General features: G+C 42.8%; 1 protein-coding gene across 3 annotated transcripts in view; it reads right to left on the minus strand.

The window, feature by feature from the left end:
- Nucleotides 1-11,038, minus strand: part of LMTK2 (lemur tyrosine kinase 2) — an 86,375-nt gene extending 75,337 nt beyond the window's left edge. For 2 of the 3 annotated variants that reach the window (XM_059896626.1, XM_059896625.1), the window contains exon 1: nucleotides 10,668-11,038. In XM_059896626.1, the coding sequence (XP_059752609.1) occupies nucleotides 10,668-10,749 (82 nt within the window). In that variant the 5' untranslated portion in view covers nucleotides 10,750-11,038. The remainder of the gene's footprint in view (nucleotides 1-10,667) is intronic. The other variant, XM_059896627.1, reaches the window with a different exon arrangement.
- Nucleotides 11,039-12,057: the final 1,019 nt, after the last annotated feature.

A 12,057-nucleotide genomic window follows, 5' to 3' on the forward strand; every position in this document is an offset into this window, starting at 1 on the left:
TGTTCTACCCTGTTTAAATTCCTTTGTGGTTATAGCACACATACTTTTCACAGGAGGATTCCTCAGAATGATATTCATGTATGGTAGTCAGGAGCAGAGAGCACTTCAGATTTAGGTGTTGACATTAATTTTTTAATTTTAAATTGTTCTTCCTTCCTTGAGTCTCATTAGCTCCACAAGTCAACAGATTTCTATTAAATAACTGATATTATTTTGTCTCTAGTAGAAGATAAAATATTTTGTGTCTCGGGGGAACTCCCTGGTGGTCCAGTGGTTAGGACTCCGTGCTTCTACTGCCGGGGACCCAGGTTTGATCCCTGGTCGGAGAACTAAGATCCTGCAAGCTGCATAATGCAGCCAAAAAAAATAAATAAACAACACTTTCATGGATGGATCTAGAGACTGTCATACAGAGTGAAGTAAGTCAAAAAGAGAAAAACAAATATCGTATATTAACGCATGTATGTGGAAACTAGAAAAATGGTACAGATGAGCCGGTTTGCAGGGCAGAAGTTGAGACACAGATGTAGAGATGTAGACATATGGACACCAAGGGGGGAAAACTGCGGTGGGGTGGGGATGGTGGTGTGCTGAATTGGGCGATTGGGATTGACATGTATACACTGATGTGTATAAAATTGATGACTAATAAGAACCTGCAGTATAAAAAAACAAACAAACAAAACAACTAATGCTAAACTTTCATTGGGTTATTTGTATGGAAATATGTTAATATAAATGTTTCAGACATCACGTGAAATTTCTAAAAATCTTATATGTTCTGGTATAATGTTATAAGTCATAATTCTAGTTATTACTTTAAAATGTATATCTCAGAAATAACTAAATTTCCTTGTCAACTACACTATTATGAACTTTCATCAAATCTTTAACCGTGGTCATTTTTAAGTCTTTTGTCATTTACAGACAGTTCTGGGTGTACTCTGATGCTTTTGCAAATATGTTCCTATAAAAGGGGTTCATCTTCAAGGAATTCATAGAAAAGACTTTGACAAGTACAGGTTTCTGGTAACTGACTATACTGCTGAGCTGAATGAATAAGCATTTTCAGAACTCTAATGAAAAACTGATGAACTCATAAAAGTGCTAACAAAAGATCAAGATGAAAAAAAAAATTAATTACATGGGACTGAGTGAACTGATGAGGATGATTATAATTTTTGTGACTTTCTGTTTGAATTTAAAAAAAAAAAATCCCACAAGGACTCAGAGGCAAAGAATATACAAATCAATTTTCACTGCAAAGTAAAGGAGCTGTTACAGTGGAGGATTACTGGACTGAATGTCAATATTATGACATAGTATGAGTGTGTTTCGTGTTTGGTAAGTGCAATCATTGTTGCTTTTGTTGTGGTCATCCATTTACAATGCTTGGTGTCAGTCTATTTATCTCTTGTAAAAATAAAATACAGTGTGTGTGTGTGAAAAAAAAAAATTTTTGTGTCTTGGGATTGGAGAAATCACCTGAAAAGTACTACAAATGCAGATTTCCGGGCCAACATCCAGAATTCCGATTGAGCTGGTTTGTTTGGGGGCCCCCAAACCTGCATTTCTACAAGTACCTGGGTGATCTTGATGCAAATGATCCTGTTTTATAAAAACATCTTTACTTTCTCCTGAAACAATTTCAGCTGAACTTGGTACCGTGTCTGGCATTTATATCAAAACAGTGGGGGCCGCTGGGCCAGTGGGAAAGGTACACGTGAACAAGATTCACCATAAATTCAAAGTTGCTGATGCTGGGTGACGGGCACATGAGGGTTCATTATATTAATTATTCTACTTTTGTGTATGTTTGAAATTTTCCATAATCAAAAATGAAAAGAAACAAAAAGCTCCGTAAAAAGATCACAGCAAGTCTACAGCCCCCTGTACTCTCCAAGAGACTTGTCATTGGACATTTTATCTGAACTTTCACCAATTAAAGGAGTTGCCTATGATCCCTTTCAACAATTTCCAAAGCTGACTGACAGGCCCCCTAAAATAATTCTCTCTAACTAGATTCTTAAGCTTACAAGGTTTCCCTCATATTCTTAGAGATTAGGCTGCTCTTGGAGAGAGTCAATAAAATCTTTCAAATTATCCATTGCTCTGAAAATAAAAATAACATCTTGCCAATACCATTATACCACAAGTGTGGGATGTGTAGCATTTACGATGGTATTAATAGGCGGTTAAAAGGTGGTCAAGTGACAGGGTCAAACGTGCGCAGGGTCCGTCCAAGTCATCTGTCTCTTAGAGGCCCTTTGTCCCTCCAAAATCTCTCACTCGCTCTCTCTCTTTTCCCAACACCTGGGATTAGATACAGGAAGCAGAGGATCAAACCCCTATAATATGGGACCTAATGAAACTTCAAAGCTTTTGCACAGCAAAGGAAACCATAAACAAGACGAAAAGACAACCCTCAGAATGGGAGAAAGTATTTGCAAAGGAAGCAACTGACGAAGAATTAATCCCCCAAATTTACAAGCAACTCATGCAGTTCAATATCAAAAATACAAACAACCCAATCCAAAAATGGGCAGAAGACCTAAATAGACATTTTTCCAAAGAAGATATACAGATTGCCAACAAACACATGAAAGGATGCTCAACATCACTAATCATTAGAGAAATGCAAATCAAAACTACAATGACGTATCACCTCACACCAGTCAGAATGGCCATCATCAAAAAATCTACAAACAATAAATGCTGGAGAGGGTGTGGAGAAAAGGGAACCCTCTTGCACTGTTGCTGGGAACGTACATTGATACAGCCACTATGGAGAACAGTATGGAGGTTCCTTAAAAAACTAAAAATAGAACTACCATACGACCCAGCAATCCCACTACTGGGCATATACCCTGAGAAAACTATAACTCTAAAAGAGTCATGTACCACAATGTTCATTGCAGCACTATTTACAATAGTCAGGACATGGAAGCAACCTAAATGTCCATCGACAGATGAATGGATAAAGAAGATGTGGCACATATATACAATGGAATATTACTCAGACAAAAAAAGAAACGAAACTGAGTTATTTGTAGTGAGGGGGATGGACCTAGAGTCTGTCATACAGAGTGAAGTAAGTCAGAAAGAGAAATACAAATACGGTATGCTAACACATATATATGGAATCTAAAAAAAAAGGTTCTGAAGAACCTAGGGGCAGGACAGGAATAAAGACGTAGACGTAGAGAATGGACTTGAGGACACAGGGAGTGGGAAGAGTAAGCGGGGACGAAGTGAGAGAGTGGCATGGACATATATACACTACCAAATGTAAAACAGATAGCTAGTGGGAAGCAGCCGCATAACACAGGGAGATCAGCTGCGTGCTTTGGAACCATCTAGAGGGGTGGGAGGGAGACGCAAGAGGGAGGAGATATGGGGATATATGCATATGTATAGCTGATTTACTTTGTTATAAAGCAGAAACTAACACACCATTTTAAAGCAATTACACTCCAATAAAGATGCTAAAATAAAAACAAACAAAAAAGAAAAACCCTATTATAAATGTACCAGTAGCAGCAAGCAAATCCAGTGCCCAGATATCGGTTTCTAATATCAGTCTCCAATAAAAGGAAGCCACGTGACACATGGCTGATCCTAGGGCTGGAGCAGGGAATATACAAGGTGAGCCTATAGCTTCTTATAGCGCCAGAAAACAAGGAAGTGCTTAAAAAAAAAAAAAAAAGATGGACATATGTCTATAGGACACAGGAGCCAACTGAAAGGGCTCCCAGGGGCCAATTTAAGCAGCAAAATAAATAACAGTATTGAATTATAACTCAAAGTGTAAAATCAATATCCATGTGTCCATACTGATATAAATAATTGAATAAGGAAATAAATGGGGAAGAATAGTTAAATACCCTATACAGAATCCCAGGTAATTTCTACCTCAAGGAGGTGGCACGGAACTCATCACCACTAAGTGCGGGCTGTGCATACGCTCAGCGCGGAGAAGGGAGGAAAGGGTAACCTGACAGCGGAGGAAGCTGACACACTGCACCTCGGCCAGGGGATCAAGGGGCTAGTAGTCTTGAAAGCACGTACCCTTGACATGAGGTGATGAGAACAGCACTTCAACTCTGTGGTCTTCCTCCCCAAAACACAGAATCCCAGCCTAACAGCTAGAAAAACATCAAACACGCACCAGCTGAGGGATATTCTACAAAACTCCTGACCAGGACTCCTCGAGATGTCAGGATCATCAAAAACAGGGAACAGACTGGAGGGGCCCAAGGAGCCACGACAACTAGACATACTGTGGGATCCTGAACCAGAAAAAGGACATTAGGGAAACACTAAAGAAATGTGAGTAAAGTCTGGACGCTGGTTAGTAACAATGTATTAGTACCGGCTCCTGGTTGTTACCAATGTCAAAAGGGAAAACTGGGCAAAGGATACACAGGAGCTCTTTGTACCATCTTTGCAACTTTCCTGTAAATCTACATTTGTTCTAAAAGAAAAAGTTTATGGCTAAAAATAAAACAACTATCCATGGCCTCATTCCAGGTGAAGGACTGGGGCTGGATGAAGGTGAAGTTCGCAGGACAATGACAGGGTCTAAGCTGACACCCCCTCCTTTTAACACACGCACGCTCTGGAGTACTGGTCTGGTGAACTCAGTTCTCCAGCACCATCTCTCTCATACTTCAGCATCACCCACAACCTTCAAAACCACGCAAACACGAGAAATACCGAGGCGATGAGACACAGAGCTTACAATCCAGGTGAAGAGACAGGACTTAAAGAAACAGGTGGTATTTGCTAAGTGCAAGTGGTAGGCTGGTACAACAAACGCAAACCTTTTTTGATGACGCAACCCACCAGTAAATTTTCTTCGTAGTCCTTCCATTTCATGTTAATTTATTTACAAGTCATACAAATGCATTAGTGTACCAATACAGTCTATCCCTCAAAAGTCACATAAGTCAAAAATTTTTAAGGGCGAAATGAAAATAAATTAGAAAGTTCCCACGTTTTGATGCTGCATCCCCTGGAACATCTTGTCCCACAAGGAAACACTCTAAGAGTTCATTAGGGGTGGCAATCACCAAGCCTGGGCAAGGAGAAAGGTCTTAGTAGGGAAACTGGGGCTGCAAAGAGGTTAAAAAAAAAAGACAAAGAAAGAGATGACAGCACTTAAAAGATACAAGGGGAAGAGTCAGGCAACTGCAAACAGAATATGAAGCGCTGGAAGATGGAACTCTACACAGGATATTTTGCAAACTATGAGCAGATCAATTTAGCTGTTAAGAAAGTGCCATGAGAGGGGGAGAGCGGAGGCTGGGACAGCAGAAACTCAGCTGCCATGACCTCCCTGCCCAAAGCTTCCCAAACTGGGGTCAGATGCCGGGTGCCCAGAGCTACTCCAGCTGCACCATAGCACCTGGTCGTGGCACATCTGTTTGAGGTGATGGGAATTTAAGCCTTTTAAAACAAACATATAATATAGTAAAATGCAAAATCTGCCAAGCTGTTAAAAATAAAATGTAAGGTTTACCACCACCCCTCTGAAGCCCCAGGAAGGCAGAAGAGTACGAAGCGCTCTTTTGCAGTCAGGGTGGAGGGCAGAGGCTTTCAGAGAAGTAAAGGCGCTCACCGTGTTGTGTGTCTCAGGCACCTGCGACACTCGGCATCAGCTGTTCTCATGTTGCCCACTTGAATCACAATAAAGTCCAGTGAAATCTGGAATCTCTGCACTGGGCTAACCTTTGCACAAAACCTTCTTTTGAAATACTGAGGTTATTTTTCTGATATGCCTGTTCTTTGCAGCAAAGAACTGTAATGCCAAGGCATGGTTCCCAATCAGTCATTTACTACAACTTAAAAATACTTCACTCCAACATTTTGCTCTGACACAGGTTTTACCACATCTCCTCAGCTTTCTTACAGCGTCTTCATATGAGGATTCACAGAAAAGCAGAAACTCGAATCTAAAAACCACCCCAGATACAGTAGTTTGTTTTAGACCAGGAACGTTTGTCCAGCTTCTCCTTTCTATAGTATTCCTTTCCTCGTGTCTGAGTAATAAATAAAAATTTCAAAGAGTGAAGCACCGCTAGAGGACTGCAAAAATACATAATTTTAAAAGAGAGAGAGAGAGAGAGAGAAAGCAAGTCTGTCACATTCGCCTCTCCGAATGACATTTTCTAAGGGGAAGCCTCAGCCCTGTGCTGGTCCTACCACAGTCTGGGTGAACGGGCTGCCTTCAGGGACGCTTTCTGCGAGTATACAATTTTGTTTGGGATCAACCAAACTTAGATTGCCCGTGGTTCCTTTAAGTAAATTAAAACCAGCAATTGTTCACATGCAAGAGCTTTAGTCATCTCGATGTCCAAAAACAGGTTTATTATATAAAAGCAAGCTAATCCAGATCATCTTAAAGTTTTCTAGCATAATTCCCCAAGACTATGAATTTCAAGAAGTAACACTACCAGCTTATACATCATACTTCAATAAGCCAGATTTCTCTCTAAAGGATCTTCACCCATCATATAATTTGCTATTTTGAGAAACAAAGATTTTTTTACATCCATAAGTTCTAGGCAATTCCATGATAAGCAGCTACCACGGTGACTTCCTTCTTTGGAGCCATACCACCCACCATTAGTCAATTCTAGGATAACCCACCCAATTTACAAAGAAATCTGAAGCAATGAAGGAATCTATGTTGCCAAGGTCCTAACCTGTAGCAGACATGGCTATCATGTGACAGCAACCCCTTAAATATTATCATCATCCTTTTTTAATAGTTGAATTCTAAGAAGCTTGGAGAGGTCAAGTGACTGGGCAAGGTCTTAAAAGCTTTAAAGTGGCAGAGGAAGGCCTCACACCCAGACTAACTCCAAAGTCCAAGCTCTGGCCACAACGCCTGCTCCTCCTGTGACTGGTTCATGAATTTTACTCTCAACTGAGCTGAAAAGGTGGATTATTTTTATATGTCCACCTACAAGGACTTTTTTGAGGACTAGTCTGTTTAACAGTTTCAGAACCCTGGCTATCCCCTACATGACATTTACATTACAAAGTGTTTTTCATTATACGTACAGCTGTTCTAAGTGACACAGCCCACGGGAGCACAGAGGGCCCAAGGACTCTAAATTTCAAGAGAATTGCGTGAACAGTCAGCACATTGATATCAGCAAAACTGTAGAGATTTGATAACTTCGATGCTGATTAGCTACAAAGCTGCTGGACAGATTTCCTATTACTATGCAAATGAACATATTTAGTTAACCCCAAAATATCACCAACTGAAAGCAATTAACAGCATTCCCGGGTCTAAATCAGATCTCAAGCCTTAGAGCCATATATCCTGACAAGAATTTGCATGGAAAGCTCTCAGAAGCTGTTAAAATAAACACAAAAATTCACACTTTAGAAAGCACTTCCTTTACTTCAGAAATCTTTTTCAAGATACAAGCCTGTTTGCTTAATCTAAAACAAAAGCCCCGGTTTCACAAGCTGCTGTTTAATCAGTAGCTGAGTCCCACCGGCTTCACAGACTTCCGTGAGGTCCTTTATCTGGAACTGCTAAAAGCTTCCTCTGTACTCTGTGACCTAATATGCCACAGAACAATAGAAGTGAGTTTCCTTGTCTCACCACTATCCTAATATTAATAACAAGTTGTGGACTTAGAGGAATGCCTTCACGCATACAACATCTTTCTTTATGATGTGAATTCTGAGAATCTTACAAAAGGCACATAAATATTTGCCAAGAGAAGAAAGGTCTGATAACTGTGATCTGGAGAAAAAGAATTTCTTAACTGTAATCTTAGTTTGGTAACTGAACTGTGTGTGAAACAGTGGACTTCCTCTCTTTACGTAAGCTTCCTAAGTGAGGACCAGCAGGATCTCAGTCTATATAACAAGGGCCCTTGCAGAAATACAGATTCTCAGGAAAAGACCTCCCCCCCCCCAGGGAGGACATAAGGGACTCTCAGAGTGATAAAGAGATTCTCCCCCCAAAATTCAACCTAGAAATGCCTTCTTGCCTGATGGGCAAAGGCAATCTACATATTTACAAAGCTTATTATGACTGAATGGGTAAATATCTTTTTTCAACTTTAGAACCTAGAAATGATTTTGGATGACAAAGAAACGTGGGATAAATGAACTTCGATTTAAATGCTGAATTTCAGTTAACTGTCTCATTTCCCCATGCAAACAGGCTGGCAAAGGATACAATTCAAGTATTTTTTCCAACCTACTGTTGATAAGCTATGCTTTCTCCAAGGCAGTATTAACCAGTTTGAACTTTAAGCAGAGTAAGGCCAAGGAGGCAAAGACCATATACAATGGATCTACTCTGAATCTGAAAATGGCCAGCTCTCCCTTCGTAAGGAGTACAGGCCCCCAGATAATCAAAAGCTTGATAGCTGTTTTCAATGTTTAACTGCTCTTTCATCTACTATGTATGTTCCAGAGGGGTTCCTCTTTCTTAACCAGCGAACTCACTTATCAGGATTAGCTCAAAGGTTTCTTTACTCTTCTTGGTCAAGAATCTACCCCCATTACCAGGATTAACAATCTCTTCTGAATGGAAATAAAAACTCCCAAATCTATGTGTGATTGTGCATCTTTTCCACATAATTTAACCCTAGTAGGTACCTGTCATCCATAGGCCACAAGTCTCACCATACACCCTCCAAGCAATAGAACATGAGGGAAAATCTACAAAGGGAAAATCTACAAAAGCTGCTACAAGTCACCAAATAGTTTTTTACATTTTTTTAATGCCAAGATTTAATATTTCTATTTATGGATTAATTTTCTTGATTGCTTTGTTTTACAACACTCCAAAAAAAATTCAATTTTTTGATTCATACCTCCATGAAATAGTAAAAGAAGGGAATAAACACATTAAGAGGTTTATAGGGACTTCCCTGGTGGGCCAGTGGTTAAGACTCCGTGCTTCCACTGCAGGGGGCACGGGTTCAATCCCTGGTCGGGGAACTAAGATCCTGCATGCCTCACGGTTTGGCCAAAAAAAGGTTTATAAGCGGACACATTTCCAAAGTTTCCTAAATAGAATCTGTTTTACAAAATATGTAAAACTTCGATTAAGAGCAAAGTCATCTGGAAACTTCTTGAATCCCTTTCACATATGTAATCTTTATCCACTATCCTATTCTAGTGCTAATTTTCAATTTCACTATGAATATGTTTCAATATCAACATCGACACTTCTCCCTACAGTCTTTTATAATTTCCCAGGTACTTGCTGTGACTCTTACCTGGGCTGCCTATACATTCCTCATAATATTCACTCTTCTTATCTATCAGGTCACAAAACAGAATTCACCTTACACATATTTGATCTAAGGCAGTGGCAGAAATTTAGCAATACACTACGTGGTACAATGATAACAGTTTATACCCAACTAAAGGGCACTCAATGACATAACCTGGTGTGCCTCTGGAAACAATTATATTTAGCTTCCATTGGAGATGTGTTTGAAAAATATGTCTTTACTAGGGACAGTACCTTCCACATTCTGCACCCAATTAACATCATTCTAAAATAACTCTTGACCTCAAGGGTATTCTAAACAGCTAATATGAGACTTGAAGTGGTAAAGCAGAAAAATCACACAGCTAGGGGAATCTAAGACCTGGGTTTTAGTTGTGGTTCCTCCTAAAATTTAGCTGTGTCACCTTGGGTAGGTCATTTGACCCCCAGGGCCTCACTATCTTCAACTGCAAAACGAAAGAAATTGGACTAAATTTTCTTTAGGGTCTCTCCCATCTCTAAAATTCCATGATTCTATGAAATTTCAGTCTCTCCTCATTTCAAAGATAAGCAACAGATGATAATGGCAAATTGGCCTAGATTATTTTTTTCCTTAAAAAAAAAAATTATCCAACTTGAGATGCTTTCCTGGACTGAAGTTTTATCTGAGAAAATAATCCACAAACGAAAACGATGGGGAGAAAAAAAGAAAATCACACACTGACGTAGCTAAAATAGAAACTTCAATCACCCTTGGGCCATTTTGTCAATAGTTATTCAAAGGCTGCTACTCTAATCACTGGCTTCCTAAAGTAGAGATATTTATAGAGTGGTTTCCTTCTCATCCCCAGAGATTCAATCTGAATAAAACGCACAGCGTCTAAAAATCAATTTACAACTTCAGAACAAGTTACAGGGAGCGAAGGAAACTCTGCGCAGCTCTCCAAGTCATTTGCATTTAAGTATGATTAGGGCTAAGAAACGGTTCTTATTATAAGATGTGAGAAAAGCACAGGAGGCAGGTGACATCTGGAAAAGGAAGCAGAACTGCCGGCAAGGGATGTAGGCTGAGGACCTTCAGGCAACAGGTCCAGAGCCGGTGCTGCAGTCTACCCCGGGAGGGGTCGGTCGCTGCCGCCCCGCTCGCAGTCCTCCCCAGCCCCATCCGCATCGCCTCGCCCCCGCTTCGGCCCTCGAGAGGCAGCCCGCGCCCCCCCCCCAACCCCGCCACACGTCCCTGCTGCAAAATCTCCCTAATCACTCGCTTCCCCGGGCCTCGCGCCCCGGCAGGCCCTCCGATTTCTCGGCGCCGAGGCCAGACCGGGCCTGCAGCCTCCTTCCCAGCCACCCCCGTCGCAGCGGCCCCGCAGCCCGGTCCCCTCAGCCCCGTCCCTGCCTCGGGCCCGCTCACCTGCACCTGTTTGCGGAAGTGGCGCGGCCCCGGCACTGCCGGCGGCCAGGAGTAGCAGCAGCAACGGCGGGGGCCCAGGCATCTCGCCCACGGCGCGGCCCCGGAGACTGGCTCTCGGGTTGCCTTCCGTTCCTCCGTCCGTCAGTCAGTCCTGCCTCCCTCCGCTGCCTCAGCGGCACCCGCGCCGGCTGCTCCTGAGCACACGTCGTTTCGGCCAAACCTCAGCCCAGATCCTGGTCCGCACCCACCGCTCCAACCACAGAAACACCATCCTTCCTGCCCGCCCGCCTGCGCCGCCGCCGCCGCCTCTCAACAGAAGCAACGGTAGCAGCTCTGCGGAGCCGCGGGCCAGCGCAGCCGCACTCCCACCGCCATGATGGGCTGCGTCATGTGACGTAGGGGGGGCGGGACGCCGTGATAGACAGCCCATCCCGCCAATCGCCAGCTCCACACCCGCCTGGGAGGCCCCGCCCATCACTCTGGCTGAGGGAGGGTGGCCGCCGGTGCGCCCCCTGCAGACCAAGAAGTGCGTGAGCAGCAGGTGATGCCAGCAATTATTTTACAATTTTTTAAAAAGGAAAGTATAAAGAAGACAATGAAAAGCATCCAGAATCCATTCTGAATTTTTTTCTCAGTATTTCAAAACGTGTAAAAATAGGCCTGTTTTGCCTTCTGCCTTTTTTACTTGCAACAGACGTTTTAGACTCTTCTTAGGTTGACCTATCAGCCACCAAGGAGCTTTGGGCTTTTTTATTTCAATTCAACAAGAATAGAATACCTCTCCCCTCGCACCCACTAATTCAGCTCCTGAGCTCAAGCTGTTCCTCTTGGCAAGAGTGCCCTTCCTGTCCTTTCTTGGCCACCTGGCACACTCCCTTTCCACCGTGGAGACTCACCTGAAGAATGATGTCATCTAAGAAGGCCTCTCCCAACCTCAGGAGAAATGACTAGCAGCTCCCAGTGCCCCTCCCTGGCCCTGGACAGACTGCTAGCCCAGCTGCCATATTTTATTGTTCCTGTGACTATAAGCTCCCCAAGGACAGGAACTGGGCACGTGTCAGCTGGGGGTGGCTCCAGTAGGAATTCTCCAAAGCAATGGTGCCTGGTCCCGGGTGCCCGCCTCTCCCCACCAAGTGACAAGACCCAGCCAACAGGTGAGGAGAGCATCCTTCTGCAGAAAGGGTAGAGAAAAAAATACTTTCCAGGTAGAAGTGACAACGATCAGAGAAGCCTGGAGGCTGGGAAAATGCTGGGCTCTTCCGGAGAATGCACTCATAGCCCAGTTTGTGCATGAGAGGGACTGTTTTGAATCTTATCAGATGGGGCAGCACGGGGGAGCCTCCCCAATTCTCCGGACTCCTCAAATGTCCATCCCAAATGCCAGCTCTCT

Source organism: Balaenoptera ricei, chromosome 15 (genome assembly GCF_028023285.1).
Source record: "Balaenoptera ricei isolate mBalRic1 chromosome 15, mBalRic1.hap2, whole genome shotgun sequence".
NCBI lineage: Eukaryota > Metazoa > Chordata > Mammalia > Artiodactyla > Balaenopteridae > Balaenoptera > Balaenoptera ricei.